Source organism: Dermacentor andersoni, unplaced genomic scaffold (genome assembly GCF_023375885.2).
Source record: "Dermacentor andersoni unplaced genomic scaffold, qqDerAnde1_hic_scaffold ctg00000039.1, whole genome shotgun sequence".
NCBI classification, from domain to species: domain Eukaryota; kingdom Metazoa; phylum Arthropoda; class Arachnida; order Ixodida; family Ixodidae; genus Dermacentor; species Dermacentor andersoni.
Genome location: NW_027314752.1, coordinates 1,536,065 through 1,556,936, shown reverse-complemented (window position 1 = coordinate 1,556,936; position 20,872 = coordinate 1,536,065). Strand labels below are relative to the sequence as shown.

The following is a 20,872-nucleotide window of genomic DNA, read 5'->3' as shown; positions in this document are numbered from 1 at the left end:
CCTGTTCAACATGACATGCTCAGTGACTTCCCCAAACAGGATGTCAAGTAAATGGTTCTGAGATTTTGAAGCCCAATGGCCCTCGGTTTGGGTATCACAACAGTAGTTGCATGTTTCCACTCTTCCGGGAAAGAGCTTTCCTTCCATTGGCTGTTGATCTACTGCATAAGGAACTCAATGGACCCCTCGTCTAAATTCCGTAACATTTTATTCGTGATGCCATCCGGCCCTGATGGCTATCGACCATTAAGATTCTGCAGCGCGTCGCCCATATATCACTTTCAGTAAATTCCTCATCCATAACTTTATTTCACTTTGTTCCAAAATCATGTCATGTGTGTCGTGCTAGGTCTCCAATAGTAGGTATCTGTCAGCCGAACCATTCAACAACGCCTGCTCTGTGGTGTCCCGACAGGACCTGATGGCCCAGTTTACCTATCACTTTCCTTGATGGTGTTTAGTTTTTGTCTCATCTGGTAAATGTCTAAGCCTCCCCTCTTAATGCGACCATCAGTATAGAAGTGCATACTTCATCCCATTGCTGCTTGCACAGTACCCCAACAGTGGTCTTCAATTTCCTGATTAACCATTGCTATACGCTTTCTAAGCCTTCTATTCAACCTCTGACCCTTCCGTCTCGCTAACGTTTACTTCTTCACTTACAACAAATGTGCTGTGGGACTATCCATTTGCTCTGTGTCAATACCGGTCTTAAGCTCTGTAGTGGTCACCTCAACATCACTTTTAAGCTGACTAGTCCACTGTTCCAAGGTCCACTCACTTCCATCATTGATCCTCTGCACTCTTCGTTTCCTAAAGACATCCCAGTCAACCATCCTGATTGTGCGCTTTTTATTAGCCGCTACCAATGTAATCACAAGTGTTAATGATCGCTACCAAAATCTATACTAGAATAAGACCAGGACGAGTCCACCACCCCCCAAACAAAACTGAGATCCGGTATCGAATCTCTGCATGTCCACTTGCCGCATCTGATGAGATACAAAGGGTCTGTAATCAAAGTTAAATTCAAGTCTAGTGCTTGCTGTCGTAGTCTGTGCCCCTTAATAGTGCTATAAACATACTTCCACACATGATACGGTGCTTTAAAGTCCCCTCCAATAACGGACCAGCCACATTGGCTGCCTTGGTAAAGAGAAATTTGAAACTCTGCGTCGTGTCCCAGGTGCTACTGTACAGGTGAAGCAGGTCAACGCTCTTCTGACATGTCCTTTGCCAACCTAAAATTAGCTCCACCATAATATATTCAATCTTGCAATCCGCCATGTGAAGATCATTCTTAATATATGCCAACATCCTATTAATGAGAGTTGCGAGTCCTCTGGCATGCTCATTATCCTTAACTTTTGCTTTGAAACCTGTTAAGGTCACCCTAGACATCAGTGTTTCCTGTAACATAACCTGAGGTTTCACACCACGCGTTCTAACAAACTGCTGCAGGGATGCCTTCTTATTACTAGACCCCCTACAATTCCACTGCCAAATACTAAATGTACTAATAGAGCCGTCTTGATCATGTAAATTTGGTTAACTTGTTTTGAGCTTAAAGGGACACTAAGGACAAATATTAAGTCAAGCTAAAGCAATAGATTAGTGCTCGAGAATTACTTAGTGGAATGCCTAAGTTCTGATATTAAGGGTTTCGGGAATGATGCTGAAATTGTCCTGTTAGGTGACAAGAATGCCCACGCACAGGATCTAGATGGCTATACCGACAACAACGAGAAGTCAATGCTAGAGGGTTGTGAGCAACAAACAGACCACGGGGGAATTGGGAAAACGGCAATCGACATTACTGCATGATGACAGAAGGAATTCATGATCAGATGAGAGAAATGGTATAGTAGCATAGCAAGTGACCATAAAAGCATCATTCTGAAACTGAGATATGCAGTTAAAAGAGAGATGAAGGAGAACAAAATGTCCAGTCCACATTCAAATGCTGAACAAATAACAAATATAGCCACAAGAGTCTAGGAAGAATTAGGCAAATTGCCAAGCAATGAGTGGGAATATAGTGAGCTTCTAAATGTAATAACAAAAGAAATGTGGAAAGAGAAGCAGCATGTTCATTGGAAAGGAAAAAAAGTAACCGAAAAGCCGGTCAAACAGGGAGATACGAGAAGCGATCGCTGAGCAACAGAAAGCATCCCAAGAGCACAGGCAGGCTAAGGCGCAGTTGCCACAGGAAAGTAGCCAGTAAATGGGAAATATACCGGGAGAAAAAGTCTATGGTTCAAATACTGGTGCAAGCAATGATAAAAGGTGAAAGTGAACATTGTTTGTCAGAAATACGGGAGAAAAAGAAGGCCGCAACTAGAATATTTTGGAACCACATAAACTTGTTAGGCAGTAAGTCTGAAACAATACAACATATCTTAGATGAAGATGGAAACAAAATGGAAGGGAACGCACCATTAACTTGCATTGGAAAAATAACAGCCGAATCTTTCCAAGGCAATGATGAGGTTTTACTTGAGGAATAAAAGTTCGTGAAAGAGAACCAGATGGAAAAGGAGTTGGTGGCGACAAATTTCAACTGGAAGAAAGCCCAAGAAAAAAATTTATAAGCCGACAGCCACAGGGCTAGACGAAGTTCCCGTTAGGCTCATTAATCAACTAGGTCCAAAAAGTAAGGAAGCTCTGTGGGAAGCAGTAGAAAAAAGTCTAAAAGATCGACGAATACCAGACAGTTGGCGACAAAGTAAAATAAATATAATTTATAGAGGTAAGGGGGAGAAAGATAGAATTCACTCGTGTAGACCGTTGACTATTACATCGGTAATATACAGGTTAGCAATGCAGGCAATTAAATTAAAGCTGGAAGAATGGGCAGAGAATAATGGCATATTACAGGAACTTCACGATGGCTTCATAATAGATAGGCGTCTGGATTATAATTTTTTCTCCATGCTCAGTCTATTGAAGTTTTCAGAGTAGAAAAGAAACAGTTGTATGTGGCGTTTTTAGAAATTGCAGGAGCGACAACGTAGGCCACAACATTTTGTGGGATATTCTTGAAGGAGAAGGCTTAGGTGACAATTGTCTAGAGCTTTTGAGAGTGATTTACCTAGAAAATACCGTTTGCATTGAATGAGAAGGAATGAGGAGCAAGGAGAAAGTTGATATATTTAAGTGACTGAGGCAGGGGTGCTCGTTATCCCCACTGTTGTTTATGATGTACATGGTGAGGAGGGAAAGGGAGCTAGAAAGAAGTCATATCGGGTTTAATCTCTCATACAAACAGGCCGGTACAGTAGTAGAGCAGCAGCTTCCAGGCTTGTTGGACGACATTGTGTTGCTAGCTAACACACAGCAGGACATGCAATGTCTGGCTAATTCTGTGGAAAGGAAGGCGATAAGTTACGTCTGAAATATAGCGTTAAAAAAATGGGGTGTTATAGTATTCAATAAAAACAGTGAACAGACAGTGACAATACCGCGCGAGGAAATATCTCGCGTAAAAAAATACAAATACCTTGGTATACGGATAAACGAAGGCAATAAATATATGGAAATACAGGAAAAAAGAATAAAGTAAAGGGTTAGAGAAATGCGGCCATAATAAAACACAGAGCGCTATGGGGATACAATAGATACGAGGTGCTGCGGGGTATGTGGAAAGGTGTAATGGTTCCAGGACTTATTTTTGGAAATGCGATTGTTTGCTTGAAATCAGGGGTACACTCAGGACTCGATGGCAACCAAAGGTCAGTGGGACTCCATGCATTGAAGCTGTCCTGGGTGATATGGGCTAGACAAGTTTTGAAGTGAGGGAAGCTCACAGAAAAATTAATTATGAAGAATGACTTGGGAATATGGAAGAAAGTAAATGCATTGGGAGAGTGTTCAGGTATTTGTACATGAAAAACATTGATTCACAGTGGAGGAAAAGAACTAGGAAGATTAGCAGCAAGTTTGTGGCCTGTGTGGTGAGAAACACAGCTACAAAGAACGTCAAGCGAAAAGTCAGAGGCTGACATAATCTCATGGGTGGTGGCAATGGAAAAGAAACCTACCATGAGTAACTACTTAAGAGGAAAAAACGAAATCAGGAAAGAAACAATTTATGATAACTCAAAGGGAAGCTCATTACTTTTCGAAGCGAGATCAGAAGGCCTTAGAATACGCACCTAAAAGCGAGATATAAGAAGGAAGAACAAGTATGTGCTTGCTGCGGTAAAGCCAGGGACACCATGGAGCATGTTTTATTAGAATGTGAAGATATCTGCCCAGCAGTTGATTTAGGAATAACTGGCCTCCTTGACGCCCTTGGGTTCAGCGAGAGCACAGGGAAAGTAAACATGTCCGCAATAGAGATTAGTAAAAGGCGGTTTGAAGTTTGGCGAAAGAAAAATAGGTAAACTAGAAACAACGGTGGTGGACAAAAACAAAATTCACAGTAGGGTTTCAGAAACTTTGTTTATGGAAATTCACTGTTTTTTTTTCTCTCTTTTCTTTAACATAGGTAGGGCACTGGGGATTAAAATAACAAGAGCTTGGTGGCGCAACCCATCGCCCCATTCCAAAGAGGACGCTCGTAACATCCTCACACACATCACACACACACACACACACACATATATATCAGGGGCGTAGCCAGGGGGGGGGCTTATGGGGCTTCAGCCCCCCCCGAAATTTTTTCGTGCTGTCATGCGCCGCGCCGACCAAAACAACTCCCAGCGCCGGAAATCATGCTCGATTTTGTCGAGAATGTCCTGAATTCCCGCTCGAAAAGACATTTTAGCGCGAACATTGCGAAATCGGGCTGGATTTCGCGGAAACGCCCATGCATCGGGAGTCAAATATCGTAACGCAAGGAGCGCCACCGAGCACAAAATTTCAAGGGCGTTTTGATGGCGAGCGGGCTCGTCTCGGCATCTCGTGGAGGCCGCGGAATCTACGGAGCGCTTGGATTTCAATTCTGAAACTTTGTGGGTATAAAGTTCTCATAACATTTTGATGCGAAAGGTGCATTGACATTTCCAAAGTCGTGCTTTAGATTTTCGGTTCCAGAACTTTGTGGGTTTAATGCTGTTGTAAACATTTGACGCCAAAGTGCATCGACCTTTCTAAAGTCGTACATCGGGCCATACAACGAGACAAGCGAAATCAACATATTATCAGACAAGTTGACAAAGCACGCAGCGAGGTCCGATGAGACAAAGCGTTGTGGTGGTTCATTTGTGCCATCAGGTCACAGAAAAGAATATGAATTTTTTTTCACCTGCGCCAAAGCATCCATGTCAAGACACTAAAGCCACCATTGTAACTAAGTTCTCATTTATTTTTCTACCTAGACTTTTAATCGCGAGGATAGATTAAGCGTCTTTCTAATCTTTTTTTTTTTTCTTTTTTTTTTGTTCTCGCAATCCGCGGGCTGCCGATCCAGGCAGAGCGCATGCGTTTTTCTCGTGCTGCATCGACAACCGCGCGGCGCACTTGGATGCGCGTTCGTTTTTCTCTGGCCGACTGCATTTTCACCTGGCAGAGTTTTGGACGCTTTCTGGCTAGCACACGAGAAAAAGAAACAATGCATAGTCGCTCAACGCCAGCACTGCGGGGACTCGACGGATTGCAACGCGTTCGCTTGTGTGCGCAAGGGAGAAAAGCGGGGAGGAAGCACGCCGCCTTCTGTCGCACGCCATACATTTTGGGAGTGGAGAGAGGGGGGGTGCTGTGATCTGTGAATCTGTGGTTGCGCAACCTGTTTATTTGCCTTGTTTGACGCATTACATATAGTGACTTTTTCTTAGGTAAGTAGATTTATTGGAGACTTATACGTATATTTAAACATTTCGTTGCGAGGTTTTCTGTATATGCGCAGTGAACGTTGTTTCCAGTGCCAATTTTTGCCCTGTATCACGCTGTGTTTTCACATTTGTATATTCCATTGTATCTTCGCATTTCAAATGTACGAAGGCGAGTCAAATGAAAGTGAGACAACCCGCCCCACGCAATAATGGTTCGGTTCATTATTTTCGAGGCATGCGCGTAGCACATACGCATCTCATTTACAAGTGACATGCAGAGGTGAGGTTAAATGTTCTTTAATGTTCTCATACACTGGGTTGAACAGGGTTACGTGACATAATGGACACTCCAAAAGTTGAACAGCTTGGTGTCGTGAGGTTTTTGACAAATGAAGATGTTTCCCAAAAAGAAATTATTCGCCATATGGCTGCCGTATGCGTTGAACATTGCGTTTCATTGGCCACTGTGAAGCATTGTAGCAAACTGTTCAAAGAAGGACGTGAAAGTTACAAAGACGATCCATAGCCGGGCCAAAGCCACCGTGCAATAATCCCCAACACAATTGAAAAGGCCGTGGTTGCTCAATGGCTATGGTGTTGGGCTGCTGATCACGAGGTCGCGGGATCGAATCTCGGTCACGGCGGCTGCATTTCGATGGAGGCGAAATGCGAAAACACCCGTGTACTTAGATTTAAGTGCACGTCAAAGAACCCCAGATGAGGGTGACGACATTTTGTCTGCAATTGTGACCGGGGATGACTCATGGTGCCGCTACTACTAGCCTGAAACACAACGGCAAAGCTTACAGTGGAAGCATTTGAATTCACCACTCCCAAGGAAAACAAAGGCCGTCATTTCTGCCGGAAAAGTGTTGACTTCTTTTTGGATCGTTAGGGGCCATTATTGATCGAATTTTCTAAACCTGGAGAGACTCTAAATCGTTTCAGATATTGTGAAAGGTCGGATCGGCTGCGTGTCGCAATTAAGAACAAACGACGTGGAAAATTGAGCATTGGGAACATGTTGCTTCACAACATTGCCCGTTCCTACGTCCCCGATGTGGTTAATACGAAACTGGCAAAGTTCAAGTGGGAAACGTTGCAACATCCCTCATGCAGCCCAGACCTGTTGCCTTGCGTCTTCCACATTTGGTAAAATTTGAAAAATCTGCTCAAGGGAACCAGATTCGTGTCGGAAGATGACGTGTAGTCATTTACAGATTTTTACCCGCCGTGGTTGCTCAGTGGCTCTGGTGTTAGGCTGCTGAGCACGAGGTCGCGGGATCGAATCCCGGCCACGGCGGCCGCATTTCGATGGGGCGAAATGCGAAAACACCCGTGTACTTAGATTTATGTGCACGTTAAAGAACCCCAGGTGGTCGAAATTTCCGGAGTCCTCCATTACGGCGTGCCTCATAATCAGAAGGTGGTTTTGGCACCTAAAACCCCATAATTTCATTTACAGATTCTTGAGGCACCAATCCAAGGAGTTTTATGAGACGGGAGTTACGCGACTCGTTGTAGGACAAGTGTCTAAATACTCATGGTGACTACTTTTAAATAAAGTACCCCGTTTATCCTATATTCGCATTGGCTCACTTTCATTTGACTCGCCCTCGTATATTTTGCAGAACTTCTGCTTTTTTACATGTGCTCTGTTTTGCGACGATAATTTCGGAGCAATTGCTCGCAATACACGAGCGGTGACAGCTGCTCTTGCGCAATACATTCTAACAAAGAACAGCTTCATTGAGATATTCCCCTGGTCGTTGCATATGTACGAAAATGTAAACAAAGTTGAATGACAGATATATATATATATATATAAATATATATATATATATATATATATATATATATATATATCCCTCGGCTAATTCTATAAGGAGGAGGCCGAGCTGCAAAGTGAGCCCCCCACGAACGAAATTTCTGGCTACGCCACTGATATATATATATACAACTTACCTCTCGGCTGCAGGGAGGGTGTCCATATATATATATATATATATATATGAACACCCTCCCTGCAGCCGAGGGGTAAGTTGGGCACGGTGTGAAACTAGTGTGTCTGTCGTTCCTTCAGAGCCAGCGATGGTGCTTGGTGCCTCCCTTTGCAAATTCTACAATACCTTCACCTGCTAGTGTGTTAAAATCCACTGCGCTTTGCAAAGTGAGCATACCATTCCTTGTCGGTTCCAGCAATCATTTGCCAATATTTTGTGATGGCAGAGCACAAGGAGCAGAGCGCACTCCAAAAGAAGTTGCCGTATTTTTGCACGTCTAAGCCGCACCAAACATCGTAAAAAATTTACTGTAAGGTCAGGATCGGGGTGTGAATTACTGAAATTTGGATTTGAAGTTTCGCTCCATGACAACACAGCGTGCACTCCCACAAAGCCACACTTCAGGGCAAGGTTCACGAGTACTCACACTTTCGCTATCTCCTGGGGAATTTCACCCTTTTTCCACCCCTGTGTGTTGAAGCTCCCTTCTCTCCTCCGCTGTCGGTCATTTTCCTCCTCTGCGTGGGTCACCATTTTGCATTTAGCAGTTAATAGTGCACATGGTGCTGGCAAAGTAGAACTTGGGCCACGATAAGCCGTGCTCACCGGCCCAACTCCCGTCTCCGGAAACAGTAAAGCAGTCATTGACTTAAGATACGACATGGGCAAGTGGTTTATCCCCAAATGGATGCTCTTTTGTACACATCTGGGGGTTGTGTATGCACTTATTTTCATGGGTTATACGTGCATATTATATTTTTCTATATGGGCTGTTCTGAAAGGGGATGCGGGTTGGCAGGTTATATGGGAAAAACTGCAGCATTTCCTAGCCGGCTCTTTCAAATGTCGACTTAACATAATGTTGCCAAAGTTCAGTGCGTGATCAAGAGGAAACTCACTGATGAAGTATGGTATAAAACAAATTTGTTTTGCCAGCGAATCGAAACAAATTTTGCCAGTGCCAAATATGGTTACCGGGCCTCAAGTGATCATTGAGGATATGAGAGCAGGCTTGGTCAAAGCATTTTTGAAGTGTTCTCTAAGGGTTGTAGGAGAGAGTAGCGAAACACTCCACATTCGCTCACTTTGTAATTCTTTAGCTTTCTGAGAAATCCCTTTTATAAGTGAACTTCACAAACAGGGTCATGAAGCATTCCAATGCAGATATATTGAGTAAATAAAAATGACCGTTAGGAGTTCTTTGTTCCATTGTACTTGAAATCACCCTGAAGATCTCCCAAAACAAATGATAAAGATAGCTTGTCATTAAATTTAGCCTCTGTGTTCTTTTTTGGCATTTCCTAATAACTCCTTACATGTTTTTTTGTTTGTGCAGCATCGAGGCCTTTAATTTCTGCATCAACTGCGAAATGTGACAACTCAAAGCAAGGATGCTTCCACCGATGTCAGCTATGTGACTATGAGACTGATGAACTATTTCTTCTGGAAGAACATGCCAGCGACCATACTGGCGAGAAACTGTTTCATTGCCCTTTATGCCCTGAGAGCTTTCCACAGAAGCAGAGACTGAAAACCCACCTGCTCACCCACACAATCAAGACGCCATTTCAGTGCACTTCATGCTTTCGGAGCTTCTCAGATAAGGCTCACCTGAAAGAGCACTTGCGCATCCATACGGGCGAGAAACCGTTTCATTGCCTTTTGTGCCCTCAGAGCTTTTCTCAAAAGTCCAACCTGAAAACCCACCTGCTCACCCACACAGGCGAGAAGCCATATCAGTGCCCTTCATGCTCTCAGCGCTTCTCGCGCAAGTCTTACATGAAAGCCCATCTGCTCACCCACACAGGTGAGAAGCCATATCAGTGCCCTTCATGCTCTCAGAGCTTCTCGCGAAAGACCTCGCTGCAACAGCACCTGTATAGCCACACAGGCGAGAAGCCATATCAGTGCCCTTCATGCTCTCGGGGCTTCTCACGAAAGGGCGACCTGAAAAAGCACATCCTCACTCACACAAGCGAGAAGCCATTTGACTGTCCTTCATGCTGTCAGAGTTTCTCTCGAAAGGGCAACCTGAAAGCCCACCTGCTCACCCACACAAGCGAGAAGCCATATCAGTGCCCTTCATGCTCTCAACGCTTCTCGTGCAAGTCTTACATGAAAGCCCATCTGCACACCCACACAGGTGAGAAGCCATATCAGTGCCCTTCATGCTCTCAGAGCTTCTCGCGAAAGACCTCGCTGCAACAGCACCTGTACAGCCACACAGGCGAGAAGCCATATCAGTGCCCTTCATGCTCTCGGGGCTTCTCACGAAAGGGCGACCTGAAAATGCACGTCCTCACTCACACAAGCGAGAAGCCATTTGACTGCCCTTCATGCTGTCAGAGCTTCTCTCGAAAGGGCAACCTGAACGCCCACCTGCTCACCCACACAAGCGAGAAGCCATATCAGTGCCCTTCATGCTCTCAACGCTTCTCGCGCAAGTCTTACATGAAAGTCCATCTGCACTCCCACACAGGTGAGAAGCCATATCAGTGCCCTTCATGCTCTCAGAGCTTCTTGCGAAAGACCTCGCTGCAACAGCACCTGCACAGCCACACAGGCGAGAAGCCATATCAGTGCCCTTCATGCTCTCAGAGCTTCTCACACTGGAGCACCTTCAGGAAACACATGAGGCGAGAAGCCATTTCAGTTCCCACTCTGCCTTCAGAGATTCTCGTTCAGAAATGCCCTGAAGATACACCAGTGCATTCATACAGGTGACCGGCCATAATGTTGCACCATCTGCTCCAAGTCCTCATCACTTGAACAGACTTCAGAGAGCACAGCACCATGGTGCTGTTATGTAGGTCAACAATCTCGTTGAACTAGAGTCTGAATTACAATATATACATATGTGTAGTATGTTACGTAGTAGTACGTAGTAGTATGTAGTGTTACGTGTAGTATGTCACTTGTGCTACCCCATCAGGTAGCACAAGTGTCTCCACATACTCCTGAGAGCAAGCTTTAACTTGAGCCAAACTCCGATGCCGCCTATTCAAATACGTGTAAAACGCAGAAATGCTTTTCTGAATAACCAGTGGGCCGATTATAACAATATTTGTTATAATTGAGAGAAAAAGCTAAAATCTGGTGATTGCTGGAAGCATATTTTTGGTTGAATGCCTGAATGTTATAACAGGAATTTACAAAGATGGTCCAGCATGAAAAAAAATTGGAGCTAGAACTTTATAAATTTTTAGCTCTGTACCTGGAATCGATATCATAGCTCGGTAAGCCGCATAAGCTAGATGTTTCAAAGTGGACAAATTTGATGTATGAATTTATTTCTTTTGTTAATTTCTTACACTATTTACGGGGACCTTTCAAATGTCCTACTCTCTTATTATTTATTTATTTATTTACAAACGCTGCTATCTCATTTAGAGACATAGCAGAAGTGGGTTACATAACTTATGAACACAAAAATGTCAACTAACATGGTTAGGCAGTTCTTTCCGAAATTGATTAGTCGGCAATAAATGCAGAGAACCATCCAAGTTATTCCATAATTCAACAGTGTGTAGAAAAAAAGAAAACTTAAAAGCATCTATTATTGGAATGAAGGGATCTATGTTTAATGGGTGAATACGTCGGCTTACTCGCACAGTAGGTATGATTAGCAAGGTAGGTCCTTCAATGTTAGTCGATCCTTGCATGATTTTGTGCTGCAAGATTAGATGGTCACACGTGCAACAAAACAACAATGGTTCCAGTGATAAAGCATGTGCGTGCGATGACGGTGAAAACATACGGTCGTAACGGCCATAGATAAATCTAGCAACTTTTTTCTGAGTGGATTCTAATTTGGAAATATACTTTATGCGATGAGGCGACCATACTACAGAAGCATACTCTAAAACAGGTCTAATTAGTGATTTGTAGGCCGTAAGCTTGCGCTCTTTAGTGCCTTGCTTTAAAGTTCATTTTAGGCACCCTAATTTTCACAGCGCTTTAGAGCAGACTGTATTGATATGATTATGCCAACTAAGGTTAGTTGTGAAACTAAGTCCAATGTATTTGAACTGGTTAACTTCGTTAATACTCTACCCTTGAGTGCTGTACGTGAATTTTAGGGGCTGTTCCTTGTTATTAAAAGTCATTGCCACAGTTTTGCTGAAGTTAATGCTCATCTGTCATGTGTTACTCCAGTCTGAAAATGACGAAAATACGTTGTTAAGCACTTCTTGTCTGAAGAGACGAATGTTCGAATAGAACATGCAATCATCTGCGTCTGAGACATATTTTCACTTGTGTGTTTCTGGCTACTTCAATAATGTCGTTAACATATATGATGAATGAGAGCGGCCCGAGAACTGAGCCATGCGGCACCCCTGACATGACCTGAGCTATAGAAGAGGTTTTGCAATTAAAAGTGACGGATTGGAATCGGAGGTGCAAGTAATCGGATATCCAGTCAATTAGTTTATTACCAGGAAAGATTGCAGCAAGTTGTAGTAGTTTTCAATGGCTTACCCTGTGAAGTGCTTTTGAGTAGTCGATAAAGATGGCATCAAGCTGACCGCAGTTATTGAGTGATGTGGCTATGTCATGCGTAAATTCTAATTGCGCTGTAGAAAATCCTGCTCGAAAACCATGCTGCTGTGGGGAGAGAAAGTTATTTGCTGATAAATACTGAATGATGTGCTCGAGAAGTTTGCAACACGTGGGCAGCAACGATATAAGCCTGTAGCTAGTGATTAGCTGTTTGCTGCCAGATTTGAAGATGGGAATGATGTTAGCTTGTTTCCAAACCTGGGGAACTGTCAACGTCTCAAGAGATTTGTTAAATATAACTGTCAAGTACCAGGCATAACCTTCAGAGTATCCCTGTAAAAATTTGTTTGGCACTTCGTCAGCTCCAGAACTTTTTGTAGTATCAATTGGTAGTAATAAGTTGTGAACACCAGCGTAAGTTATAACGCGAGCAGGACGCTCTGGTAAAGTGTTGTTGATGCAAAAAGGAAGATCGATGCCATCGTCCTGACAAAATACAGACTGAAAATAAGCATTGAAAGTTTCGCAAATAATCAGAGGAAGGGTGATCGTTAATGATCAATGATGAAGTGTCATCAGCAGCCGGAAGCACTGTTTCCCAAAACGTCGATGAGTTTTCTTTCAAGAATGTTGATAACATGGTGCCGAAATAAAAGAGTCTGGCTTTGTGCATTTTGGTTTTTAATTCGGACTGAAGCAGGTGGAGTATTGAGCATTGGTTGCTCTGACTCACATTTTTACGTTTCCGGAGCCTCTTAATGCCCCTGATAGGATGAATAATGTCCCCTTTATACGAAGGGTCCTTCGGGTTGCGTTTCACACACTTCTTGAGAACAAACTGCGAGATGCATTTCTTAACAATGTTGCAGAACATATCAAACGACTTGTCCACTCTGCAAATGCTGCTACATTGTAGAAAAGCGTCAGAAGAGGATGCTAGAATATTAACGATAGAATTGTTATCAGCATGGGAAAAATCACTGACAATCTGAAAATCAAGTCTATTGCACTCACAAGTGACATAAACCTTCAGCAGAACTCCCTTGTGATCGGACAGGCCTTCTATGATTTGGCAGTCCTATCCATTTTGTAGCAACCTTTGGTTAAGGAAAATCAGGTCTAGGATCGAGCTCTCACGGGTAACGCTACTAACAACCTGTGTCAGATCTAACAACAAAACCAAGTCAATAAGCGAGTCACAAATCGGCCTGTCACGACCATACGAAGCCAATGTACTCCACTTAATACAAGGGGTATTGAAATCACCAGCAAGGATCAATTTACAGTTGTCAAGCTTGTGTTTTAATATATAATTGCAACAATCTGGAAATATATTTTTTTCGGAATAAGGAGGCCGGTATAAAGTGCCAGTAGCCACAACAAGATCACCTATTTATAATTTGCAGCATACCGACTCTGTGTTAGGAAGACTTGGTATCACTACAAAATCAATGCCTTTGTGAATAAATAAAGCTACTCCGCCGCCCCTACCTCTTAACCTGTCACATCGCAAGACAGAGTAATTAGGAGGCACAAACTCACCTTCCGTGACCAAGTTATTTAGCCAGGTCTCAGTGACACAGATCAGAGATGGTTGATGGCATTCAATTAGCCAATTGAAGTGAACTGTCTTGTTCATTAGGCTGCATGCATTTATATTCAAAAGGGTTAGGTTGTATCTATCCCGAAGTAAATCTGTGCTGCTAGTGGGTATATTGCTGGAAGTTTTGATAAGCGACTTGCTAGTGTCATCCCACAAGTAGCAGATGCTGTCTACTATCAGAATGTCAAAGCTCAGTCGAACCTTGTTCATGTTCTTCCTAAGCTCGACCGACTTACCCACAGAGCTTTGCGTGTCTGCCACACAGTATCTGACCCTTTTAATTTAAAAGCATTCCTTAGTATCGAAGTCTTCACTCTGAAATCGAGCAACTTAAGTGTGATAGGTCTCACCTTCCCATTTTTTTTGTGCACCGAGCCTGTGACAGCGCTCAACACGGTTACATTCTATTTTCAGTTTCGTGGAAAGGAGCTTCAGCACAGCAGCAAATAGTTGCTCAGGGGATTCAGGCGATAGCTCAGGCAGGCCATAGATTATTACGTTGTTCCGACGTGATTGGTTTTCTAAATCGTCATTTTTTCTGCCCAGCAGTTCGATGGCTTTTCTAAGGCGGTTGACTGTTTCTTCTAGACTATACACACGCTGGGCGACGTTAGCGGCGGCCGACGCCCACGCTTCTATCTTCGAGATCCTATCTTCAAATGCATCAATTTTAGCGGTCACACTTACTAAACCTTGGCTTATTCGTGTTCGCCCTTCTAGCAGTTCCGTGAGCATACATTCAGTTTTTGTGTCTGGGCCAGGGTTTGACTCTACATCACCCGACATAATTAGCAATATTCTCAAGGAATTCAGCAAACAAAAAAAAGGTACACAAAAGGCACTCTGGGTCTGGCAGCAGCAGCAAACAACGATTGTCACTTCTGAAGCAATGTACACGGTGTCTATTGCTTACCTGCAAGATGAAGCAAGCAACGTTCAGACAGCCGTTCGCCATGCCACTGCCAGACTCACTATTAGTCGCATATTTTAACGCCTTGTTTAATACATCAATTTTGTCCGCTTTAGATGTCCTACTTGTAGCATTTGACAGAACTGTGATATCATTTTTCATTGCCGAGTTAGAGTTGTAAACTTGATAGTTTCGTTTTCTGAAAATTCATGATTTTCAACAATTGTTAATAAAAGACTGATGGCCTAAATCAAAAATTCACTACCAACAGTCACTAGATTCTATTTTCTTATATGCAACAAACCTCACGAGGTTTGGGGCTGTAGTTGTCAAGAAAAACGATTTCTCCTTTCCCATACATTTAGATGGGAGCCCTCAAGCTCAAGCTTGCTCTTAAAGGGTCCCTGAAACACTTTTGCGGGGTCACCATATTTTCTCTACATCTTTTCTCAACACGTTATCGAACACAGAGCAAAAGGATTTATGAGAAATGACCCACAGAAAGTCGTAGCTGAGAAAAAAATATAAATGCAGTTAAACTTTAATTAAAAGAAGTTGGCAAAAACAGCTATTTGCTTTGTTATATTGTGGCTTTTCATTATTGCAAAAGTAATCGATGTTTATTCGAATCTCAAAAATTACTGTTTGCATGCCCAGCAAACTATGTATGTTCATTGTAATCATTATTGTTACACTACAAATGTCTGAATGATGTGTTCCTTAGGCTCTGTCTTTTTTTTTTCAGTATTTTCTTTGGTACATATGAACTTTTTCTCTTTGACATATTCATGTATTTGTTGGCTCTTGGTTCTGGTCTACATGGTTCATCGTGGATTGTTCTGATATTATTCTATTTGTGCCTTTCTTTTCTTCACAAATGGGTACTTTTTTAGAGGAATTGATTGTTCAGTAAGCTTTCCACTGTCTGTTTCACCAGAGCATCAAATAAATGCCAGTGTTTGGTGAGTATTCATTGTCTGTTCTTGATATTTCAATAACTTATCGACAGCATGCAAGATAGGCATGTTAGCATTTTATTGTATCTGGGGCTGCAAGAGAAGTTGAATGACGGCAGATGGAACTTCATTATTAACACAGAAGGAACCTGTTATAAGTAACATAGATGAGTAATCTAATGTTTGAGTCGAATGTCAAGTCAACCATGCTTAATTCATTCTTACATTTTATTTCAACTAATGTACTACATTTCTATAAGCACAAGTGTGACATATATTTGGGGAAATATTTGTATAAACTTTACACATTGAATTGGGCTTATATATAAACCTGCACTGTGTAATACATGATGTGCAGAAGCCAAGAAATTGGGCCAATCCTGTTTTTTGAAATTTGAAAGAGATGCTTTCTGAATTACAGTTGTGCTAGTCTCTCATCAGGAATTTCCTCACCGACAAAATTGTGCACAGGACATGCTTTTAAGATAATAAATACGAGGGTTCACTGTTTCGATTAAGGTCGTGCAAATATATGATACGTTAAAGTAGGCGCTGATCAATACAACTATGTTCTAATAGTCCTCGAACACTTAAAACATTACCTGTGCACTAATAAACCTCAAAGTGAAGCGAAAGTATGACAAATGTCACCTCCATGGGCATAGTATAGGCATAAAACATGAGGGTGTGTGTAGTAGAGGAACACCAAGATATGTACATTGTTTTACCCATATTTTGACAATAGCTGTGCATTCTTCGAAAACAGTTTGAAACATATTCTACATTTCTTTCAATTCTGGCACTATTCGATTTGTATTCCATTCAGTATGCAAAAATTACTTCTATATAGGGTGACAATGTACCTTCATGTAATAAATAAACATATTTGAGGCTTCTTTCTTTTTGTTCTGCAAGTTGCACTCCTAAGGATTACTTCCACATCCATTCAGCCATTTTGTTGGCACGTGTGCCTTCAGACTGTGGCACGTTACATCCACGTGAAGAGGCACGTGCACCAACATGTGGCCATTTCAGTGCTGGGTCTTCTTTCAAAGCTTGCTTATTTCTAACTTGTGAACTCAGATAGCAATTGTCTATCGACACCGTCATGCGATGTAAATGTGAATGTATTAAGTCAAATACGAATTAGGAACATGCATGCGTGTGCAGTATGCTACATAACATTGTTACACAAGCGTTACCGTATGCTCAGATATGTTGAGCTGCCAAGGTAATTCATAGCATGTACCAGTATAATGTGAAAAGCTGTTCCATTATCTTTTAAGAATGCAATGAAACAATTTGAAAACACTGATACGACGTCACACATGACACTGACAACACCACAATACCAAAGTCAGGTATCGTGCCAGTTATGTTGGTGCACAGTGTAGAAATAAATATATTGTAATACAAATTAACAAGTTGTTTAATTATATTATGATATAGCCAAGGCTATGCAGGGGTGCTGAATGTTGCGGATATATTTTTGGTAATAACTTTAGAGCAGACATTTCAGTGGCCACAGCCATGTGATATTCCATGATGTAACTGCTCAACAACGAAGCATTTGTTTATTCACTATGCGTACAAAAGACTCCTGTGTGCAGTAAAATACTCATTAGCGAGAAAATATTAATGTTACACGGCTCATTAGGACATGTTCTCCAAGTAAATCGTTGCCGAATTGAACATCCTTGTGCATGAAACGTGGTTTACATGTGCACAACAAAAGGTAATAGCAGATTGTTTTTCTTAGTTTGGTGCCCTGAATTGTTGGAAAGTTCTTTGTGGTTAAGTAGAACCAATTTGTGGATGCCTTGTTTAGTTGGAGCTAAGCTACATTTCTGAGACATTTAGAACATAAGCAGTGTAAATGTTCTTGTGAATGAAGCTACTTATTTTTGTTGGAATCTTCTCTTCCTGCCATGAGGGATTCTTTTGTCTACAAGTGCATTCAAGCAAAATGTCATTACCAAATTTTATTTAATGTATACATTTTTGTCATGTGCATGCCCTCTTCAGTATAAGACGCACATTGAAGCCTTCATAGATCGCTTCAGATTCCGTTAAAATTTACGCTAGCATATTGGCCTTTCTTTGACAGAACAGTTCACACTTACACAAGGTAGGGGTTCTCAGACCTTTTGGCTTTGGCAATGCTCCACCAGCTTTTACATAGTGCTGCAGAACCCCTCCCATCCTTTTCCCAGTGATCTGCTTACACACAGACTTAACATCAGCGCTCATTTAGGCTTATGGAGAATGGGATGGCGATAAGAGGGGACGTTGCTGCACATTAATGCTGTGAGCACAGAGAAGCTGTCATGTTTTGGGAGGATTGGGGTGGGTGAGCCTTTGAATCTGCCTTATCTTTGCTGCCGCGTCTGGGTTTGGCCTCCATTATGTCCATTTCGATGTGTTGTCGTTACTCTCGAGGGCCATTTCTGTTGATGAGGTATGTACGATGATGTACAGACAATTCTTTTCCGCTCTCTGTAATGCGCTGTGCGGGCCAACCACCTGGCTGCCACCCTACGCACAGTGCGCCATTAACAGTATGTTCACGCAAACGGAGGGGTGTCACATGCACAAAAGCCTACAGTATTTCTCGCGAAGAAATTTGACAAGGCATTCACCTTCCGGAACGGTCTTTGGTGTATCAATCGCAGTGCTAAGCGTAAATGCCCGCATCGCCTGGAATGTAGCACTGCCCCTCGCCCGCAGCAAAGTGTTTATTTTTTATTCTCTCTGGCTGCCACCCGGTGTAATCTCAGTATGAATCTACATATACGCATGCAGGCTCGTTTCACTAAGCTGCTGCAACAGACTTAAAGAATGTGTTGTGCATAACCCATTTTTCATAGTCTGGTAAATTCACACCTTTTAGTACACTTTTGGGAGTTGTCTTTGTCCGAGAGACCCAGGGCACGTTTAAACTAGCTGGCGAGCATCAGCTGCAGATGCACGAGCGGTGCACTGTGGACACTGGACAATGTGTACGTAGCGCTGACCCCAGGCGGAAGTGATGGCTAGTTGGCTTAACTCTTTCCGCACCATGGGGAAACTAGGTGTTTTTTGCAGGTTACACCAAATATTTTTTCTGTACTCCACTCAATATTTTCTGGAATACATAAACAAAAAGCAGAATTAATGCGCTTTTCACGCGTAAAAGATTTATTAACGAGATCCAAGGAAAACAGGGTAAGGCGGGAGATGGAAATTCAGGACGATGAGCAAAAGGAGAACAAGGTGAAAACGGGAGCCAAGGTTTCGACAAGTGGACTTGTCTTTCATAAGGCGACATATTTATTAACAAAATGTATGTCATAAAAGGGACATAAATTGCCAAAATCAAGATTGTGTCACAAAATTGAACAAGGTTTGTAAAGAAATGCTTGTACCTACTAAAAATAAATGTAACATAAATTATGATATAGAAAATGTATTGTCATCTAACAGGCACTATATCCCAAAAAAATCAATTTTTCATTCAACAGCTTTTCCACTAGAAAAATTTAAGTGCAAGCACCACAGTTTGGCGTGCAAGGCTGCGGCCACCGATATTCCGGGATGGCTTGTGTCATCGCCGCTCTCAATGTTCGATGAAAAGGCAGCATCCTCAGACTCTCTGCTGCTCAATCCACCGATAACATCTGCTGCAAACACAGCAGAATCACGAGATCTGCGATCTTTTAAAGCGCGAGCGCCGCTCCGCGAGACGGCCATTATTGCTTTCTACTTTGGCTGTAGCGATACTTCGGAGTGCGTTAAAAAATTAACACCTTGAGGGAAAAAAGCGAACTGCTTAGAAAACAAAAATATTCTTCTCCTTTACATCCCATGGTGCAGAGTGTCGGCATTTCGAAAGCGGCGTTTCAAACCATTGATAGCGGGCGTCCATTTTTGCTTGCTGCTTTGACGATCTCGAAAACTTTGGAGTGCATTCAAATGTTTTACCACCTGGGGTAAAAAGCGAACTGCTTAGGAACCAAAATAGTTCTCTTTCATGTCCGATAGCGCAGTGTCTCCATAGGTGGTGCGAAAAGTCTCGAAACCGGCATTTCAAACCATCGATAACAGGCTAACGATGCCCAATGGGCATGGTACGGAAAGAGTTAAAGTCTCCAGACAGAGACTTCCTCCACCAGAGAAAGATTGTGGGCAACGGGGCAGACGCGGGGGATAAGGGCAAACATGTCCCGCTGGATAATGGATTTTCTGCTTGCAAGTAGACAACGTTCTTGCTTAACTGCACCCAACCTGTCAGTGTAGATGTAGGTTATGTTGATGTCAGGGAAGTTGCTAAGGGTTTTTGTCGCATTGTGTATAACGTACAGTTCAAATAATAAGGGGTCTGAATAGTCCGTTGCACAGCTTGATGTGGCTTGGATCTCAGGGTATGTCAGGTTTCAGAAAGCTATTTGTCCTCTTCTCGAGTTAATTGCGACGTCTGCGTGTATCACGGAGCATCTTGTAGGTATACAGGTCGTTTCAATTGTTGCAATTTGTTGAACTCACTGGCATAGCTTCGTCGTCTTGTGAGTGGTTATACATGTAGAATTCAAAGGTGAAAGGTCGTCCAAGTTCGTATACTCATGCCACAATTTCCATAGAGATAGGAATGGAGTACCGCGACTGTCGGTATATGTGGTACCTTTTAAAGGGGTCCTCAACCCCCCCTGGGCTTGGAGAAACACAATCTGCTGATAGCATGCACTAATGTGAACATCTCAGCCAAATTTTGGAGTTGTGCAAGACGTGCGTAGATCGCAAGTTCACCTTTTTTCTCATACGCTCTCTTCTTGAGATGCCAACAGCAGCCCGACAAGAGTTAGTAGCAGCTAGCTGCTCCTAACTCTTGTCGGGCTGATTTATTTTCTAATGCAGGTGATACCAATATGGGGCTGCTGTTGACGAATAGCTGGCATCAGTCAACAATGGCATTTGGATCAGTGAGCTCCTTCCTACGGCTACTGTGTATATGTATTCATGGAGTTTAATAACCAGGCTGAAGTAGGCGAAAAGTTGCTTTCGAATTTCGATAATAATTATGTATTTCCGGAACCTCACGCTCGGCCGCAGCCACTCACATAGGGACCAAGCTTTGGCCACCCTGCTTATTG

General features: G+C 42.7%; 1 protein-coding gene across 1 annotated transcript in view; it reads left to right on the top strand.

Annotated features, from left to right (window-relative positions):
* Positions 1-15,759, top strand: part of LOC126526499 (uncharacterized) — a 51,678-nt gene extending 35,919 nt beyond the window's left edge. Inside the window, exon 4 of the mRNA XM_050174420.2 lies at positions 9,114-15,759. Within this exon, the coding sequence (XP_050030377.2) occupies positions 9,114-10,501 (1,388 nt within the window). The 3' untranslated portion in view covers positions 10,502-15,759. The remainder of the gene's footprint in view (positions 1-9,113) is intronic.
* The last annotated feature ends 5,113 nt before the right edge of the window (positions 15,760-20,872 follow it).